Raw genomic sequence first — 19578 nt, forward strand, 5'->3', positions numbered from 1 at the left:
CTAAGAGCATCTGAATATTTCAGATAAGCTAAGGTGGTTTATTCCTACTTGACGTTGCCGCGGACCTCATGGAGATCGACATGAACCCTGGTCCGTGCTGGACGGAGTAGAAGCTCCCCACCCCAATGACGGCACCCAAACTCCAGGGCCATGCACGGCAGGAGGCCCATCTTGGACAAGGGGAGCCTGCATGAAGTGCCCAATTTTGCTGCACTCCAGGGCTTGCAGCCGAGCCTAGCTGCGGCAGGTTTCCGAGTCTTGGGACAACGGGCAAAGCCAATTCCTGAAGCGCATGCGTGCCTGTGACCCCTCGACCCCTCGACCCCTCCCTCCTCTTTTCCAGGTCACAGCACCAGGTCCCACCGCCCACCTAATAAGCCTGAGCCTGAGCCTGAGCCTGACCGCGCAAAAAGCCAACCTCAAAAGCCAAAGAAGCCAAAGCCAGTGTGTTGGCGCCTCGAGCCGACCATCTGGACAGTCAATCAACGAATCAATCAACCGACCATTCATTTATTCATTCATTCATTCATTTAGTCATTCACTCAGCCGGCCAAGCCAAGTCAAGTCAAGCCAAGCCAAGCCAGTCGTCCGCTCAAACGACGATTAGCGGGTGAGCGAGTGCGCGACCCTGGACAAGGCTTTTCAGAACATCCCGACGATAGTCTACTGCCTAGTTGTACATATCCATCCATATAATCGAGAGCCCCCATCCTCCCGGGCCCGCTTGCCGCCCTTTTGTCATCGGTAATCCCTCGATCAAGTCGCTCGTGAAGGGACCACCACGTGTGCTGGCGCGGAGAGACAAGGAGAGAAACTGCAACCCTCCCTCGCCATGACGACTAACAACGACAGCCCCTCCAAGCCCGCCTCGGTCCGGCCCCGGCTCGACGCCTCCAAGAGGAGCAGCTCCTACCTGCAGGAGTTCCAGCAGTACCGCCCGCCCAACAAGCCCGAGAGCAACTTCGGCATCGACACCGTCGTCGAGGATGCCTCGGGCTCGGCCAGAGGCCCCGCTGCCGGTGCTACCGTCGCCGACGCCAACAATCCCACCCCTTCCCCCGCCTACCGGGGCGTCCCCTCCAAAGAGAACCCTCCCAAGGTCGTCGAGAGTGGCTTGAACCACGACCTGTCCCACCCCAACTGCGCGCCTGCCCCCGGCGCCTCCTCGCAAAAGCTCGTGGCCACCCTCTTCTACAAGACAAAGACCAGGCGCATCTCCAACAATGCCGTGCCCTCCCCCCCTCACGCCCCGGCCGAGCCCAACAAGCAGCCGGCCGCGCCCCAGCCCGAGGGCTCCGACATCCCCGCCAACATGGCGCCTACCACCGACCCCGAGTCCTTCCCCCTGGAGCCGCCCGCCGCCGAGCCCGAGCCCCTCGACCACCTCTACGGCTCCTACGTGTCGCCCCTATGTGTCACCTCCTTCCTTCACCTCATGTCGGCCTTCCCCCTGCCGCCCGGGTCCGAGAACATGACCTCGGCCCACCGCTGCCTCGACAACAGCGAGCACCCGCTCGTCGTCGAGCTCACCCTGTCGCCCGCCCCGGCCCCGAGCTACCTGGAGCTGGCCGACCTGCGCAAGCACGAGCTCATCTACCGCTTCGAGCGCGAGTGGAATGTCGACGTCGCCCTGCAGCGCGACCTGCTGTGGCGCCGCCACCCGCGCCTGGTCGTCTTCGACATGGACAGCACCCTCATCACCCAGGAGGTCATCGACCTGCTGGCCGCCACCATCACCGACCCGCCCGACCTGGCCGCCCGCGTGGCCGACATCACCCACCGCGCCATGCTGGGCGAGCTGCAGTTCGAGAGCGCCTTCCGCGAGCGCGTCGCCCTCCTGCGCGGCCTGCCCGAGTCCATCTTCACTGAGCTGCGCTCCGCCCTGGACACCACCGCCGGCGTGCGCCCTCTGATCCGCGCCCTCAAGAGGCTCGGCGTTCGCACCGCCGTCCTGAGCGGCGGCTTCCAGCCGCTGACGTCGTGGCTCGCCTCCGAGCTGGGCATCGACCACGCCCACGCCAACGAGGTGGTCATCGACGAGTCCGGACGGCTGACGGGCGAGGTCAGGGGCACCATCGTCGGCCGCGAGCGCAAGGCCGAGCTGCTGGCGCAGATCGCCCAGGATGAGGGCATCGACCTCAGCCAGGTCGTCGCCGTCGGTGACGGTGCCAATGATCTCAAGATGATGGCCACTGCAGGCCTGGGCGTCGCCTGGAACGCCAAGCCGAGGGTGCAGATGGAGGCTGGCGCGAGGCTCAACGGCGAGAGCCTGTTGGATCTTTTGTATCTATTTGGCTTCACGAGGGAGGAGATCGAGATGCTGTCCGTGTAGTTCTCGTACTTGGCTTTGGTTATCCTGGGAATGGCGAACGGCTGGGTTGGACCGAGAACGGGGGGGAGGGGGGCAAGGGGGACTGAGATCAAGAGAAGCCAGGGCGATGCTTCAAATCTAGAGGTGAGCTGGTAGAGGGGATAAGTAGATTGGGGTGACTTCCACAGGCTGGTAACAGATTGGCCAGACACACCCTGGCAAATAGGAGAACTCCGGATTTTTCACATCACAGACGGCGACGAAGCCTGGAGCGGACGGACACGGAGACTTTTCGCGCTGTTGCGAATCCGGTAGAATAGAATTGAATGGCCGTATCCCCGAGCCCGCGAAAGAATTATTTCTAGAACAACATCAATTGCCATATCCAGTACTGCTGAAACACTTTTCTCCACTGCGAAGGGACCCTCTGGAGTCAATTGACCTGTCGATACTCAATACCGCTCTCGCTCGTGTGCTTGTTTGGGATCCTGTGACGACGCGCCGAACCGCTCAATTTTATCGTCAATCATATATGAAGCAACTCATTTCTCCTCTCCGGGCCTCTCAGGTAGGTCCTGTGTCTGTATCCCACTCCCTTCTGCTTTGACGTCGCTGCTCTGTTCTGCCTGGACCGTCTCGCTGCTGTCTCCGAAATTGCCTGTCTGCTCTGTGGAATCCATCACCATAGCATCAGCGGCCTGCTCACCCACATCCGTTTCGGGGGGTTGGGCAGCCGGAGCTGCTTCGTTGGGTTGGCCTGGCGCAGCTAGCTCAGGTATCGCGGTTTCAATCGTAGCTGGCGGGAGAGATGGTGGTGGTACGTCGTCTTCAGCCTGTTGGTTCAGGCTCGTAGATAATGAACCCAGAATGTCGAAGCTTCCGTCCTCTGTGACTACATCCTCAGTCCCTACGTCCTCGGTATACACATCCTCTGTCTTCGCCACACCGACGTGTGCGTCGTCGGGTACAACTGTGTCCTCGCCTCCAGCATCTTGGGTACCGGTGGTCTCAGCTACCACCTCTGCGGCTCTCGTGTCATCGACAACGACGTCTGCGACGCCTTCACCTTCGGCGACATCATTTTCTGCGCCTCCGGACTCGGTCTTGACGTCACTGGTGCCTACATCCTTCATTTCCTCCTTCACTTCCTCCGCCGGAGCTTGTACGACTGGCGGTGGCGAAGGGGCAAGGGCCGGCGCAGGCACAGGAGCAGGCGCAGGCGCTAAGACTGGAGATGGCGGTGCAGGTTCGGTGGCCGCAGGGGCTTGCTGCTCTAGAAGTTCAGCTGCTAGGTCGGGCATGGGTTGCTCACTGGTTGGCAACGGAACCTCTTCCTTTGGAGGTGCCACTGGAAGTTCTTCGACGCGCGACGCTGGCTCAACTACTGCTGGTGGCTCAGCCACAGGTGCGGCTCCGACGGCAGTTGGTTCCTCGGCGACAGATGGTGGTTCGGCGACAGATGGTGGTTCGGCGACAAATGGTGGTTCGGCGACAAATGGTTCCTCGGCGACAGATGGTGGTTCGGCGACAGGTACGGCTCCAACTACGGGGGGCGGCTCGACAATAGGAGGTGCTGGCGCGTCTTCGGAGGAGGGTATCATCGCTTGGTCTGGAATCGGCTCTGGGCCGGTTTCTTGGGGCTCAATGCTCATGGAGGTGACGTCTTCCATCTTTGAATCCTCTGCATGGGCCGTCTCAGCGGGTCCGGGTACCGGAGCGGGTGGTTCTGCAGGGGTTTTGTCAATTTTATCTCCTCTGAAGAATGCCTGCGACAGCAAAAGCGGTTGCTGCGGCTCTGGCACGGATGGCTGGAGGCCGAGGGTGGACTCACCCGGCACCCCGGAGAGAACAGCGCCTGCGCTTGCGGTGGCGGTTGCTGCGATTGGCGACAAGTGCGGTGAAGGTTCCGTTGGCGATCGCATGGTCACATTCTTTAGCGGGCTTCCCTCAAGCTGCACAGGGTCGGTGACCAACGGAGGCGGTGCTAGGTTCGCAACAGGTTGTGCCGCCTCCGCCGACGCGGTAGCAGGCAGAGCCTCCGCGACGGAGTCCGAGGGCGGGTACGCAGGGGCATCTCTCATCTCCTGGTCTTCCCCCTCAGCCGCAGGCGTTGCGCTCTCGTCACCGTCGCCCTCGTCATCATCACCGGATCCCTCGTCCCCGTCGTCGTCGTCAAGTGCACTAGACTCGTTCATTTCCATGTCGCCAACTGCCCTCGAGACGTCTTCGGACTCGATCTTAACACCCTGATAATTTGTCAGGCAACAAAACAAACCCAATCCAACGAGGGCTTACTCACATCTGGACCAACGGTCTCGGGTTTGACTTCGGTAGAACCATCCTGCTGAGGAACGGGCCGAGTAGGTGTTGCCAGTGGGAGTCTTCCTCGACCTCTCCCACCGCGGCCGCGGCCGCGGCCCTTCTTCTTTTGAGGAATAGGTGGCTTCCTTCTCGCAGGCGTCGCCACGGGCAATACCGCCTCGCCGGTCGCCTCGGGAGCAGGAACAACACTGGTGGATATAATCTCCCCATCAACGGCCTGTCCGTCGGAGACAATCACTTCTTGCGTGTACGGATTCCCAGCCGCGTCCAGCCTCTTGACGGTAGCTTTTGTGACCATAGGTCCTGTGACCTGTGTCCCGAGCTGTTTTGATGGCCTCAAGATGGTATTCTTGTGTCTTGGGGCCAGGAGGTTGATCCCCGAATCCTCAGCGCTACGCTCTAGCCGCACCCACTTTTTGACTTTGAAGCCGTAGCCCTCACTCGCCGCCGAGTCCTTCTTGTCGGGCTTTTCACCGGGTATACCGTCGGCGTCGGCGTCCTCCTCCTCGGGAAGTGGTCGCTTCTTGTACAGCTTCCCGGAACGTGCCAGCCTTAGCAGTTCTTGGTTATGTGGGGTGAGAAGATGTGTGTCCCTTGGCATCCCATGTGGTAGTTCCACACCCCAGCGATCCTGCTTCTTAGCCTCTTCACGCTCGGGAGGGGGCACAACGTTCACAAATTGGCGGCGCCATTGCCGGACCGGGAGACCTATTAATGGCTCGTCAGCTTGCGGTTCGGGTGTCTTATGCGTAGCTTCTGGAAGATGCCCGGTGGCCTCCGAGTGGTCAGGTTGCTGCCGGGCTTAATTCTGAGCCAGACACTGATGCTCGTGATCTTCGTATTTCTCTTGACCATCAAGAGCCTCCCCCTTCACAGCCTGCCATGGTTTATGCCGAGACCAGGGAGCAAGTAAGGCCGTCTATGCCTGGTTTGAAGGCAGACAGGCATGCGCAGTCTCGTACCTTCGAAATCATCATGTTCAGCAAGTCCGCTCCGATTTCCGCGCCTCGTGTTGGTGGCCGTTGTCCTGTACTGCGAGTTGCGCCATCGCGATCAGCACCTTCCTAGGTCTTCTACCCGTTCCTAATTGGTCCTGGGACTTACACCAGGAGCCATGGTCGCAAAGCTGGGATAGATTTAATGGAGGAGACTTGGTGCTGGCTTGTGGACGGCGCCGTCGCAGCGGGCAATGTTTCGTTCGGGAGCACTCGAGTGCCGGCTGAAAAGCAAATAAGGTTGAATTGGCGCGTATGATTTATACACATCAGGCGATCAAGGGCTCGGCCGAGTATTTTGTCGTGATAACTCTGATCTGATCCATGCGGCAATGTGAATCGAGTCCAGCTATGGTCCGTCGTCGCGATACGAACATCCTAGTGACGCGCCGGTCGAGGATGGCCAGGGCTCAAAGTACGGAGAGGTAGGGGCCCAGCTAGCTAGCCGGCCGCGGCCACTTGGGCCTGGCCACCGCACCATGTACCCGAGTAGGTTTAACACAGGGAGGGTTAGACCCTAGTCGTTCACCCTCGACTTGCGTATGAGCAGCTACGCCTTCTTATTATGCGCTTCGCCATCGTCAACCTTGGTAGTGTCGACTACTACTGCTGCCCATCCTATTCCGGATCATCAAGCACTGCCTCAAGCTGGCTCTTTTAATCTTGCCAAAAATTTGAGAATTTACATCTGCACCCTGATAGACGGTCTGAACGCTCTTGACGGCTCACAAACACGCGGTGTCATTGGCGACTGACTCTCATCACTGACTGCGCCGGGGGCAATTCCTGTCCTGCGCTTGAGTGCTCGTTTTGGGCTGGTTCACCTGAGCGAACCTACCCAGGTAGGCCGGGCAGTGTGGGTCCATATCGACCATGATGGGAGAAGCCTGGGATGACCTCGCCGCCTTTCGAGCCCGCCGGGAAGAATGCGCTGGGGAGGTTGCCAAGATAAAAGCCAGATGCGCCCAGGACCATCCACAGCACAAGCACGTTCTTGAATGTCGCGAGTGCTACCCACAGATCATCACTTGCATGCGCAGCTGGTTTCTGGACACCAAGAACCAAGAGTGGTTCTCTGGGCGCGAGGCTTTTCTGGGCGAGCTCAAGGCCCTGTTTGCCGCGGCGCTGGATCATGCGGTCGGCTTGGAGGAGATCGATGCGCGCATCGACATGGAGCGGCGCAAATGGTATCAAGAGCAGATCAAGTCATCGCCCAGTATTCGAAAAAGCCTGGAGGAGTTGACGGATCATAAGGATGTGCTGGCCAAGGTCGGAAACGGCACACCGTTCGACGATCTCCTGGAGTCCATGCAAGCCGCTCTCGACGGCGCCAGCAGCAGGGAGGACGCAAGAAGGAGCCTTGATCGTCTGCTCGTAGCCAAGTCGCCAGAGGAGAAGTACCAGCTTTACAAAGAGACCTTCTTTCACGTCTCGTCGGACGAGCACATATCCCAAAAGACACAGTTGTATGCCGACCGACTCCAGACCGGCGCGACCATGGACGAGATCGTGAACAAGATCTCCTTGGACCGCCGCTCCAGCATAGGGGCATCGGATCAGAAGGAGAGGAACCGTAAGCGGATAGACGAGCTCCGCAGAGCCAGGGCCGCGCACGAGCTGCAAAAGTCCAAGAAGGCGAGCGGTCGCAAGGACACACAGAGGCCGCAGCCCCCGAGCGAGGTCTACCAGCAGCCTCCGTGCAGTGTCTGCAGGGGAGACGTGGACACCAGGGGCTTCTATCCCTGCAACGCATGTGTGGTTATGGTGGACGCAGGGATCCGGTCCAGGGCGACGGTCTACTGCTCGCCCGCTTGCAGAGACAGTGACCGAGGTGAAGTGAGTTCACGAACCTTACCTTTCATATCTATGCTTGTTTGCGATAGCCCTGTAGGGAGCGACCGGATGCAGAGCAGTGAGACTCACTGGCAGAGTTGCAATCACACGCTGTCCCTACACCTGTCTATTCCTGCTTCTACCCTGCCTGTATGCGATATCTGCTGATGAAAAGCAGGAATCCCACGTGGAGGAAAGCCACGCATGTGCAAGTGGCAACTATTGCACACAGATCACCGACGAGGACATCGATATGGACATGGACAGCAAGCGATTACTCCTGTGCCGGGAATGCACGCACCTCCACAAAATCGAATCGATTTTCTGTTCCTTACGATGTGCAGACAACAACTTCCGGCGCCACCGAGAAGAGATACATATACCCGGCCGAGCGCGAAGATCAATTCAGGTCAACAGGGACATGGACGACATCGTTTTTGACGGGGATGACAGGTCGAGATATCATGCTCGGGATATAAAGTTGCATGTGGTGTCATTGGACGATATGCTTGAGGATTTTGCGCAGAAGAACGGGATTGAGATGCACTGAAGGCCTTCTATCGGTCTTTGCGGCCATGCCTCGTATTAGGCATCATTTGCGTGAGAGAAATGGCACATGCAGACCCTGAGGTGTATTGGCCGAGATACATGTGTCAAATGACTGAAAACAGGCACGGTATCGGCCGATGTCAGCGCACAAAGTGTGAGGCGCCTCAAATGCCCAGACCAGCAGGAGCACACACTTTTCTTTCCTGTCCCCGACGTCTTGATATTTCCGAAGGAAGAAAGATGAGAACTGAGAATACCACATGGCTTCAATTTCACGTGACGTAGGAAAGGCATTCCTGCAGAGGCAGCACGAGGCACTGGGCCCTCAGCAGACCAGAACTTCGGAACTATCTGCCTTGGGCAGCCAGCCACTTGTCTTTGTCAAGATCGTGTGACAAAGTTTCCAATCTCTCTGGGATGGCCAAGATGCTGGTGAGATATACATGGCGAATCCCGACAACTACCCGAGCAGATGTGTGGCAACAGCGCGGCCAAATTGTGGGCTCAAGGAACAGGAGCCGTCTCAGGGCCGTCCCACTACGTCGTGTTTCTCACCAGGAACCGACCGCGAATTATTGAGGCCGGAGCAGTTGTTCAGGCAAAGGCTTGTCTGCTCCTTACGCCCGGGCAGGCTCCATGCCAAAGCAATCGGGCAGACAATCCGGAGTAAGTTTGGGACCGTCTGCAGCTCAGCAATTGTGGTCTGGAATCAACATGGAAACAGGTGACGAGAGGGAAGCTGGCTTACACATGCGTTGAAGCCCGAGAGGCGGGAATACGTCCGGGGCAAAAACAGTGGAAATGCCAATAAATGATGTAGACTACTAACAGGGCGGGGCCTACTGTGCCGGCCGAGCCCGACCCTTCTCAAGGCGCGCGGCGTCGGGCCAAAAAGTGTTGCATCATAGGCCGCGCCGGCCTCAGATTTCAAATAGCCCAGAAAATCTCCATCCCTCGGCAACCATCTGCCTCCATGCACAATCGCTAGCCCTTCTCGAAATGTCGCTATCATCGGCGCTCAAGGGCGATTCGCCCCACCAAGTGCGGTCGCTGGTGAGTCCCCAGCTCCCTGCCCTCCAGGCTCCAGGCTCCAGGCTCCAGGCTCCAGGGTCCAGGCTGCAGGCTGCAACACTGGTCTCGGGTCGCAGCGGGCGCAAAGCATAGGCACTCGGGCGCGGCCCTGCTCGCAGACAGTGATGTTGACCACCTCCCGTGCCAGTACCGCCAACTCCTCCGACAGAGCGAGCAATTCGCGTCCTACAATTTCAGAGAATACGCGAAACGACGGACACGGGACGCGTTCCGCGAGAACAAGGCGGTCGAGGACCAGAGGAAGATCCAGGAGCTGGTGCAGAAGGGCCTGAAGGAGCTCCAGATGATGAAGGTGCGGCCCGCTCCCCTCGCCTCTTCTCTGCTAGGGAAGCTAAACCTGTGGCAGCGCCAAACGGTGGTCGGTCATTTCTTCGAGCTGGATCGCTTGGTGGTTGAGGGCGGCATCTCGGTACGCTGGCGCCCCCTATATACTGACCCCCTGGCGGGACACGGGAGGCTGACCTCAAGTGCTGTATGATGCAGGGCAAACAAAAGGGGAACAGGGGGAACATCGTGCGACAGAAGGACCAAGGGTACGTTGACACCGTTGCTCCGACGTCAAGGCAGCAAGCAAGCAACCTATAAAAGTATGCTAACTATTTCAAAAGCTGGGACTGAGCCGCCTCAGGCATGGCAGCGGCTTCACCGTGGCTTCACCGTGACATGGGGCTCTACGATCTGGGGGCAGGTCGAGGGCTGGATCAGGTACCTTTGATGGGTTGGAGGACTTTTTATTCTCTGCACGGCCTCTCCGGGCCCGGAGCAGGCCATTTGTACATCAACACTGCCTTGTACAACAGGAGCTCAGCGGCGTGGGCAGGGAGGGAGGATATCGAGGGGACAGGGAAAAGAGCGACCAGCCCCGCCTCAAGAGGCTTGCGTCCTGGAGCAGGTTGCAGTTCGTGACCAGCATATCGAGCCAGGTGGTTTTCTGGTCAAGGAAGGAGGCTCTCGTGTCGCTCATTGTCGGTTAGATGCACTCCTCACTTATACATGATACCATGGACGCTTTGAGCTTTGCCAAAGCCGTTTTGAACCTGAATCACCATCTCCCAGGTTCAAATGCCACGGGCAGTGAAAGGTACCTACTTAAGTACCTAGGTAGGTACCATACACGCCGTATTGCTGTAGTAAGAGCACCCGGGTGGGTGGTGGTATTTAGCTTTCCCGGGTCGTGGCCCTTTGCTTGGCCCTGCGCTGCGCCGGCCGGCGGCGACTTTTCTGGGCCCCAGCCAGCGGCCGTCCTCCGGTCGCGTTCTGTTCCCTCCCTGCTCCTGCTCCTGCTCCTGCTCCTGCTCCTGCTCCTGCCCCTGCCCGTTCACCTCCGACCCTCCTCAACACACAAGCCAAAATGGTGCGTACTTACCCATGCGCATCTGGCCGTCCCGAAGATTTGGTTAGACTGACACATCCCGCATAGGCCGACAAGCTTCGCACACAACAAGAGCTCGAGCGCCTCCAGGCCAAGTACATCGGTACTGGGCACCCAGACACCACGAGCTGGGAGTGGAAGACCAACATCCACCGCGACACCAAGGCCAGCATCGTCGGGCACACTCCTTTGCTCTCCTACATGGCCCTCGCCCAGAACGAGCCCATGGCAAAGGTCAGGGCCAAGCTCATCCGGCAGATGGTCCAGCCGGTCGGGCCTCCGCCGCCCAGGGAGGACGAGTTGGCCCTGCCAGCAACGGATAACGGAGGCTCGTGAAAGGATATGGGAGCCCGGAACGACAAAACTCTATGCAACAAATAATCCTCAGCCGTGCGGATGGACCACTCGACCACGAGTGGCAAACGTCCGCCGCAAATCAACACATGTCGAACCCAGGGTTGTAAGAGCGTGCTACTACGACGCCGTGGGGAGCACAGCTTCCCTTACAGGCGTTGGCGGGGATGCGCAGGCGGGGAGTGTACAACAGCAATGGCTGCGTCTTGGGGGGGGGGGGTATCAAAATTCTCCATTCCAGGCATGGCCGCGCGGCTGGATGCGGATGTGATGGGGCGGTCCAGCGAGGACGCTGGCCTACAAAATAGCAATCGCAGATGAGCGGGAGGCCCATTCTGTCTCACTTCAACCCTTGCGCTTCACTCTTCCTCGTCCTGGTCTTCCTCAACTTGCCGCCGCCGCCCTGATCTCCTCCTACTTGGGCCCTCGCCGTTGTCCACAGAAGCGCTCTCGTTGCCACCATTCGAGGCACCGTCACCCACAGCATCCCCGTTCTGTACAGACACCTTCTTTTCTTGGATCTGCAGGCTGTTTTGCAACTTGGACTCGAGCTCGTCGTCGTCTTGCTGGCCCCAGACCTCCCTTACCACCCCGGCCACGACCTCGTCGCCCACTTCGATCTTGCCCCGCGGACCCACGTACCATGTAGTAGCCTCCTGCTCGTCGCCGTGTTGTCGGGCCTCCTTGTCGATGTTCTTGATCAGATAGCCTTGCCTCTGCAGCCGTGAGAGTGTGTCTTCCGTCTTCGTACTGTGGAAGGAGTTCGTCTCCGCATTGAGCCGCCGCAGGTAGCGCTTCAGTCTCGAATCGCTCATCTCGCCGCCGTTGAGCCGGATTAGCGAGACGAGCACCGTGTAAAAGGCCACATAGGCAGCCTCATCTTCCGCGCTCAGGAATTTGGAGGGCGCAATGATCTTCGAGGTCTTGTAGGCATCGGGGAGCACAGACACGAGGATGTAGCTGTTGGAGTTCGAGGACTTGGACTTGGACTTTGCGGCTGCCGAGTTTCTTTCGTCAGAACCGTGTGGGGGATAACAGGGCTGGTCTCCAAAATACCTTTACGCTTCTCCTCCTTGGTCAGCTTATCCCTCACGGGAAGCTCGACCATTTCCATGCCGAACACGGCGCGGAGGGTCTTCTGCGCGCCGTCGAACACCCTCCTAAATGACCGACTGCGGTCGCCCAGAACTGCATTTGCTGTCAGATCCCACCACTGTCGCATCTAGATTTCCAGGGCCAATCCTACCTTTCTCCTTGATGCCATCCCTCCGTATTGGTGCTCGAGCAAAATCGCAAGCCAGGGCGTATCTGACAAGCTTCTTGATCAACTGCCCGTCTGCCGACTCCACCTGGTCCCCATCCTCGGCGTCTTCTGCATCTTCGGCTTCCTCTTCCTCGTCAACATCGCTTTCTGGGTCATCGCGGCGCTGGCGTTGCCGCGGCCTTTGTTCTCCGTCGGCGTCGTCGGCCGTCTTGAGCGCCGGGTCAGCTTGGCAAGTATTGACACACGCGCCGACGAGGGCGGGCACTCACCGGGCGGGACCTTCTCGACGAAGAGGGCATTGTGGCAGTAGAGGCAATGTTTGGACCGACCTACCTCGGCCCACGGGATCATTCAATAAGGAGGGTGTACGGACGCAAAGAAGAGATCAGAAATGCGTGGACCGAAAATGGCTTCCTTGTGAGGTGACGCGACCCTGCATGATCTATTAGGACTTTGACGCGTTTCTGGGGCCGCCGGGTAGCACACTACCTGGGGACTTGCCTGTCTGGGCGCCGCTGTCCACTCAGCACCCTAGTACGGAGTACCCAGGTACCTGGGCATGGTGGTAAGATGCCTGCCGGAGGTCGTGTAAGTCGAGAGCGTCAATAAATTTTTGGGATCCAACCCACCAGCTTTTCCTCGGCCCTGCGCGACACCCAACTCCTCCCGTCTCGACTTGGGGCCTCTCGCGGTTGCAAATTTGCCTTCATGTTCTCTCCCTCGGCACTGGGTGGCTCGGTCTGTCTAAGATGCCAAATCCGCGTCGTAACCCGTCGAGCACCTACGCTTCTTGCCGCAACCCAAGTCCGCGGTAGGCGACGACAATATGCCTCCGATGCCACGACCCCCCAACGAGAAGACGTCCCGGCTGTATTCGAAGCAAGGGTGCATGATAGCAAGACAGAACAGGGGCCTGACGAGACTCGGCCACCTCAACCCGACGAGCCCTCTCCTTCCGTGATCCCCAAGCAGACTTTGTCCGATCCACAGCAGGATAATCTTGGGGACGCCCGGCTTGGCCCTGATAGGAGTGCAACCGATGACGGCAATCACGATGCCATTGAAAGACATGCCGGGCGGGATCAGGTTTCACGAGCCGACTTCGACCCCGTAGAAAGCGCGCTCACCAGCAAACCCGAGCACATAATACAAGACGGGACAGGTGCATGGAAAACAAATCAGATTCAGAAATCTTCAGTGGGCCAGGCCCAGCAGGACTCTACATCCACGACGGCTGGCGCGCTGGCAAATCGCACATGTCCCCAATGTCGAAAGGTCTTCTCCAGTCCGGCAGGACGCGATGACCACACCAGGCAGGGCTGCGCGTCGCTGAAGCCACCAAGACACCTCGAGTGTCTAAAATGCGGGAATATTTTTGCTACCAAGAAGCTACTGCATCGGCACCTGGCGACAAGTCCCTGTTCCGGAAGAGCCAGGTCACAGAAGTTGGCTGGAAAAGATAGTGGTCGGAATGTCGAGGACATTCTTACACAGGCTGCCGCGGCATTCTCCAGAAGCCAGGCTGCTTCCAGAGGGAAACTTAAAGTCGTCGATGATTGGGACCTTCCTCGGCGCGAGGATGTACGTCTCCAAGCTGCCCCAGCTGATCGCGAGCCGTTCAAATCCACCGGGCAAGGCGCTGCAGCGGGTATGGAGGACAACAACCTAGGTAAGACCGAGATCCTGGACGACAATGCGGGCGCGGCGGGCAAAAATCCTACCCTTCAAATGTCAATTGCTAGAGATCGCGACATGGGAAATCAGAGGCGAGCAGAGGATGGCTCCCCCGTGGCCCTGATTCGAAGAATCGGCAAAGTCGACCCTTCTACCAGCGGTCGGAAGAAACATCACAGAAGAGGCGACATGCTGCTGGTGGAAGATGCCTCGAAACTTGGCATTGAATCCCTTGGTAAAGCAGCTGAAGTCATCGTTTTAAGGGATGGCCGTCAATGGGAAAGAAAGACCCGTCCAGTCGCGGCCAGCTCAGAAGGAACAACGGACGAAGGCTTGAAGATCGAAGATTGGCTGGAAGAACAAGGCGTCCTCAGCCTAGACGACGTCGTGAAAAATATTCATGGACTGAAACCGGAGCGCCGCATTGTGTCCGCACGGGAGTACAAGTCCCTGTTCAACACGCTATTCGATGGTTTCACGATTGCTCAGCTCGAGAATTACGTGGTGTGGCACCGTGAACAGCCAATCCTGGAGACGATCAAGGATGAGGTCTTTGGCGAGACCAAGACTGCAAGCGAAGAACCGGCTATGCCCGCTGACGTGCCCCCAGAGCATCGTCATTATGCTTGGATGGCAGAAGAGGCGCATTGGACTCCCCATGTGGACGGTGCTGTGGAAGACGCACAATACCCTCTGGCCGGATATATAATGAAATCTATGCCGCCAAAGCAAAGATTAGTCGTCCAGCTTATGCGGGAGTGCTGGGACATATCGATACAAGAGCTTCTGAACGGCAATGGCCGTGTCGACATTCGAGTGCGCGACCTGGAATTCAAACTCCTCACTCGTAAGTACAGCACCGTCAACATCAGTTTCCTTCTCGCGTTGCTGACAATGAATGTCCCAGTCGGTTCTCAATCCTGGTTGCGGAACTTATCGCGACGCTTCTTGAAAGAGGGACAGCAGATCGAAGTTCGACGCTCCAGCAACCTCATCCGCATAACAGCTCCAAAGACCGTTGCTGAGACGTGTGTAAATCGATTGGGTGATACACTGCAGAAGAGCAAGACCAGGACTCTCGAATTGGACCGAATCCCCGTGGGACATCTTGATGCTTCAACACTGGAGGAACTTGGAGGAATTACGAACTCGATCGTTCATTTCGGTCCTGGGCGGAAAACGGTATGCAAAGCTATAAGCCCTCATTCCGCATCTGGTTGAGCCGCTCGCTGACATTGAACCCCAGATTCAAGTTACCTGGATCGATGTGTGGGACGCAGAGACACAATCTACATTCGAGAACCCGGGAGACCAGGTTTTCCGCCTACTTTTGACAGCCAGTCCACCTGCCAGGACATGGAGCGACCTGGCAGTCTACCCAGATGTTGAGGGCAATGGCAGGCTTATTCAGGACCACAGCAACAAGGAGAAATTTCCGTGGACAGCCCGGCGCAGCGAATGGGCTCGACTTTGTCTGCCACTCACGTCAAAGCAGCAACGAGCAGCTAACGCGTGGCCGCCGACGACTGAGATCCTCCGATTCAAAGTTCAGCCAACTGAAGAAGATCTTGCTGTGCCATACTCCACATACCAGCGCAAAGTGGACAAGTTGGATGAAACCGTGAGCCCATTGGGACTTCCAAAGTCGGAGGAAGAAAAGTCCAAAGGACAGACTCCAGTGCAGGAGCCAGAAACTACGCGTGCCACCCCGTCGGGTTGGCGACCTTTCAAAATCACGACCAAAGCAGCATTCGGGCACGTCTTACACCTTGGTGGACCAAAGCTGGCTGAGAGCATCACTCGTCCGCACGTAACAAACACCCTTGCCAAGTGGCCGAGAATTTTCGCCCCTCTAATGCCACATGTGGCTGAGATGGCCCTCCCCGCATGGTCCCCCTATGATGAAGGGGTCACCAAGGCCAGAGCATTAACGGTTCTGATGCGTTTTGCGCCATATTCGGAAGACGCCGAATCCGCCATCTATACTGAGAGAGCACCGCCTCTCGAACTGCGTCTTACTGCTGATGACCTCGAGATCAAAGGGGTCCACTCCCTGCGCGCAATAAACAGAACGAGCATCTCCGACATCCTCCTCCCCGCGGAGCACGTCGACGTCCGCACAACGCAGCAAGAGTATGCCGAGCTCTCCCCGAACATCATTGACTCCATAGAGGGAATGGAGCCGCTGCGCGAGTTCCTGAATAAGTCACGCTTCGATCTTCGAAAGGGCAAGCTCAACACGCCCCCGAGGCTGCACAACCTGGGGCTGCCGAGGTGGCTGCTAGCGCCACCCCTCGACATCGCCACCACGGAGCCGAGCTCGAGGGCAGATGTGAAGAGGAAGAGGGCCGCGGCCGCGGCGCAGCCGCCCCAGAACCTGCCACACACGCCCGAGGGCAACCAGATCAGGAACGCTTCGTACGTGTTCGCGGGGCTCGAGTTCCGCTACGCGGTGGAGACGACGTACGACGGCTGGAAGCTCGTGTACACGAGCATCGAGGGCGGCGCGAGCGGCGGGCGGCGCGCCGAGCTGAGCCTCGAGGCCGTGCCGGGCTACGACAAGGACCTGCGCAGGGCCAAGGAAGCCATCAACGCCACCTTCTTCCTGCGATCTATCTACCAGCTGGCCACGGGCCAGCCAGGCCACCTCGTACGCAGGGCTGATGGCGAGGAGCAGGTCAGGACCAGTATCTCGTGGGTACGGTAGGGAGTTGGGCCGGGAAAAGAAAATTGAAGGGTAGATAGAGTGGGCTCTTGTCACGCGACGTGGTGGTGCATGTAGAACCCGTAGCCTACGTGATGGAAAATGGAGCCGAAATCCCCAATCACCTGCTTGTTCGATAACCGGACACGTCTTGAATGTCGAGAGGCACGCAAGATAGCGTGTCAAACTGAGGCAGATATCCCTTGGACTAGCCAAATGGGCGGTGGCCAAACCTAGAGCCTACTTGTTATTAGGCAACTAAAGCACAGAAAGGTGAGCCAGTAGCCGGAAGCAGCCCGATTTAGTGAAGGACAGACATACTGGCCTATGTTCAAACGGGCCCAGGGTCAGCCCGGAGTTACTATGTATCACATGCCCCGTGTCACATAACATGTTCCACACCTCACCTGGGTGTCATCCGACGATGATGGGCGAGCCACGTTTTACATTGGACAAGCATATGGCAACAACGCAACAACCAAGACCAAGCCAGTGGCTGTTGTCGAAGGATTCACAAGCACCTAGTTCATGGCATAATTTCGTACTCAAGGGAATTCCTGATTACTGCGACCCTAAATCACGTCTAAGACTCTATCTCGACCCAGGCATGAGATGGTTGTACTCGCAGAAACCGCCTGACCATCTCCTGTCTGTCATCCACGTGACCAGCTGCACAAAGCTCGCAATGAGCTGACGGCAAATACCAAATCCGGAGCGACGCTTTTCGAGGTAGGTGTAGGTGTGGTGTGGTGATGAGCTTGCGACCTCAAGCTCTTCAGAGGATACCAGAGCCGGGAGCAATTTATTTCTTGCCGGCCTTGGCAGCGGACTTGGTGACCTTGCCGCTACCGGCAGCGGCCTTCTCGACGGCCTTGATGACACCGACAGCGACGGTCTGACGCATGTCACGGACGGCGAAACGACCCAGAGGGGGGTAGTCGGTGAAAGCCTCAACACACATGGGCTTGGAGGGAACCATCTTGACGATGGCGGCGTCACCGGACTTGATGAACTTGGGGTTGGCCTCAACAGACTTGCCGGTACGACGGTCAATCTTCTCGAGGATCTCAGAGAACTTGCAGGCGATGTGGGCAGTGTGGCAGTCGAGGACGGGGGCGTAACCGGCACCGACCTGGCCAGGGTGGTTGAGGACGATGACCTGGGCGGTGAAGGAAGCGGCGCCCAGAGGGGGGTCGTTCTTGGAGTCACCGGCGACGTTGCCACGACGGATCTCCTTGACGGAGACGTTCTTCACGTTGAAACCAACGTTGTCACCGGGGACACCCTCAGCGAGCTGCTCGTGGTGCATCTCGACGGACTTGACCTCAGTGGTAACGTTGGCCGGGGCGAAGGTGACGACCATACCGGGCTTGATGATACCGGTCTCGATACGGCCGACGGGCACAGTTCCAATACCACCAATCTTGTAGACATCCTGGAGGGGCAGACGCAGGGGCTTGTCGGTGGGACGCTTGGGGGGCTCGATGGCGTCAATGGCCTCGAGCAGGGTCTTGCCGGTGACCTTGCCACCCTTGCCCTCCTTCTCCCAGCCCTTGTACCAGGGGCAGTTGGTGGAGGCCTCAAGCATGTTGTCGCCGTTGAATCCAGAGATGGGGACGAAGGCAACAGTCTTGGGGTTGTAGCCGACCTTCTTGATGAAAGAGGAGGTCTCCTTGATGATCTCGTGGAAACGGTCCTCGGACCACTTGGTGGTGTCCATCTTGTTGATGGCGACGATGAGCTGCTTGACACCCAGGGTGTAGGCGAGCAGAGCGTGCTCACGGGTCTGGCCATCCTTGGAGATACCAGCCTCGAACTCACCAGTACCGGCGGCAATGATGAGAATGGCGCAGTCGGCCTGGGAGGTACCAGTAATCATGTTCTTGATGAAGTCACGGTGACCGGGGGCATCTGCAGGGCAGCTGTTAGGTGTCGTCACACATGCGGAGAAGCTGGGCACTTGGGTCCCGAGAGGAGTTGAACATACCAATGACGGTGACATAGTACTTGGGAGTCTCGAACTTCCAGAGCGCAATGTCGATAGTGATACCACGCTCACGCTCGGCCTTGAGCTTGTCGAGGACCCAGGCGTACTTGAAGGAACCCTTACCCAGCTCGGCGGCTGTGTAGAGAGAGTCAGCATGGTTTCCAAGCGATTCAAACAGATCCGTTGCGCAATGAAAGGGAACGAAGGTGATGACATTGGAATGTCACTGGTCAAAGAGTGGTGGGTGCGACAGGGTTTTGGTGTGGGAGATAAGCGGCCTGATAAGCGCACCCCGCACCCGCACTGAAAATGGAAAATCCAGAGGGAGGGGTGAAAATGCTTTCACAGGTGTGACGAAGCGTCACAGACAGCGCGGGCCAAGGATTTCTGAGTGCATGTGGAGGGACGTAGTGGTCAAGCTGGGTCTGATGATGTTTACTAACCTTCCTTCTCGAACTTCTCGATGGTACGCTTGTCGATACCTCCGCACTTGTAGATCAAGTGGCCGGTGGTGGTCGACTTGCCGGAGTCGACGTGGCCGATGACCACGACGTTGATGTGAGTCTTGTCCTGTAGAGTTGTCAATAAACTGCCTTGTGATGCACAGACAGGCCCTGCGATGCAAGCGACAGCGACTTGGGCTGCTGCTGTCTGCTGTGGCCAGCATGGAGGGCATCGAGGAGGGTGGTGATACGTACGTCCTTACCCATCTTGACGGTTGTGGGATTGTTGTCTTTGAGATGATTCTAGTCTCGGAAACTGTTGAGGAGTCAGATGCAAGCCTCGATGGAGGAAGAGAGTGAGGGTTCGTACGTTTGCAGGATGGATCGCGGACAGGATCTCGGTGTGCAGACGAGGAAGAAAAGAAGGTCAGAAGAGATTTTGTGAGCGGCTGGGACACTAGAGTTTTGTACTGGAGCCAGATTTTTGAGAGCCCGCATGCACGGACCAAGCTTTCGCTCTGGTGCCCCACTAGCTCCGTCCTTCACTAACAGCTGGACAGTCACCCACGCCCACTGAGGCCTGTCCATTTGATGCTGTATGATGATGCTGTTGCCGCTTTCACGGGATTCATTCCAGCACAGCGAATTTCAGTGGTTCACTGCACGCCGCAGCGAGCC

The 19578-nt window shown here is 57.9% G+C and overlaps 8 protein-coding genes across 8 annotated transcripts; 5 read left to right on the forward strand and 3 right to left on the reverse strand.

Moving 5' to 3' along the window:
• Positions 1–312: 312 nt before the first annotated feature.
• Positions 313–6117, reverse strand: KVR01_002734 (uncharacterized protein). The gene is made up of 5 exons (XM_044791582.1): positions 5738–6117; positions 5596–5665; positions 4611–5341; positions 4143–4557; positions 313–4037 (listed from the first exon to the last, which is right to left on the reverse strand). The coding sequence occupies exons 1-5, from the start codon at positions 5747–5749 to the stop codon at positions 2854–2856; spliced, it is 2412 nt and encodes an 803-aa protein (XP_044647749.1). The 5' UTR covers positions 5750–6117; the 3' UTR covers positions 313–2853.
• Positions 833–2332, forward strand: KVR01_003522 (phosphoserine phosphatase; the record flags this gene model as incomplete). Its single annotated transcript, XM_044790765.1, has 1 exon — positions 833–2332. One exon carries the CDS (start codon positions 833–835, stop codon positions 2330–2332), a length of 1500 nt encoding a protein of 499 aa, XP_044648537.1.
• Positions 6118–6501: 384 nt separating the features above from the next.
• KVR01_003638 (uncharacterized protein) lies at positions 6502–8011 on the forward strand (the record flags this gene model as incomplete). The annotated part of the gene is made up of 2 exons (XM_044789415.1): positions 6502–7464; positions 7640–8011. The coding sequence occupies 2 exons, from the start codon at positions 6502–6504 to the stop codon at positions 8009–8011; spliced, it is 1335 nt and encodes a 444-aa protein (XP_044648653.1).
• Positions 8012–9009: 998 nt separating this feature from the next.
• On the forward strand, positions 9010–9720 carry KVR01_003830 (uncharacterized protein; the record flags this gene model as incomplete). The annotated part of the gene is made up of 5 exons (XM_044788941.1): positions 9010–9063; positions 9230–9394; positions 9449–9511; positions 9586–9635; positions 9711–9720. The coding sequence occupies 5 exons, from the start codon at positions 9010–9012 to the stop codon at positions 9718–9720; spliced, it is 342 nt and encodes a 113-aa protein (XP_044648845.1).
• Positions 9721–10453: 733 nt separating this feature from the next.
• KVR01_002346 (U2 snRNP complex subunit YSF3) lies at positions 10454–10810 on the forward strand (the record flags this gene model as incomplete). The annotated part of the gene is made up of 2 exons (XM_044792994.1): positions 10454–10456; positions 10523–10810. 2 exons carry the CDS (start codon positions 10454–10456, stop codon positions 10808–10810), a joined length of 291 nt encoding a protein of 96 aa, XP_044647361.1.
• Positions 10811–11187: 377 nt separating this feature from the next.
• Positions 11188–12391, reverse strand: KVR01_002530 (uncharacterized protein; the record flags this gene model as incomplete). Its single annotated transcript, XM_044790929.1, has 4 exons — positions 11188–11825; positions 11885–12016; positions 12075–12300; positions 12362–12391. The coding sequence occupies 4 exons, from the start codon at positions 12389–12391 to the stop codon at positions 11188–11190; spliced, it is 1026 nt and encodes a 341-aa protein (XP_044647545.1).
• Positions 12392–12665: 274 nt separating this feature from the next.
• On the forward strand, positions 12666–16594 carry KVR01_001998 (uncharacterized protein). Its single transcript, XM_044783558.1, has 3 exons — positions 12666–14613; positions 14674–14948; positions 15013–16594. Exons 1-3 carry the CDS (start codon positions 12801–12803, stop codon positions 16471–16473), a joined length of 3549 nt encoding a protein of 1182 aa, XP_044647013.1. The 5' UTR covers positions 12666–12800; the 3' UTR covers positions 16474–16594.
• A 97-nt stretch (positions 16595–16691) lies between these two features.
• Positions 16692–19343, reverse strand: KVR01_002229 (translation elongation factor EF-1 alpha). The gene is made up of 5 exons (XM_044789722.1): positions 19271–19343; positions 19156–19216; positions 18901–19027; positions 18458–18592; positions 16692–18381 (listed from the first exon to the last, which is right to left on the reverse strand). The coding sequence occupies exons 2-5, from the start codon at positions 19165–19167 to the stop codon at positions 17273–17275; spliced, it is 1383 nt and encodes a 460-aa protein (XP_044647244.1). The 5' UTR covers positions 19168–19216; positions 19271–19343; the 3' UTR covers positions 16692–17272.
• Between the last annotated feature and the right edge of the window lie 235 nt (positions 19344–19578).

Source organism: Diaporthe batatas (assembly GCF_019321695.1).
Source record: "Diaporthe batatas strain CRI 302-4 chromosome Unknown Contig00003, whole genome shotgun sequence".
Classification (NCBI taxonomy): domain Eukaryota; kingdom Fungi; phylum Ascomycota; class Sordariomycetes; order Diaporthales; family Diaporthaceae; genus Diaporthe; species Diaporthe batatas.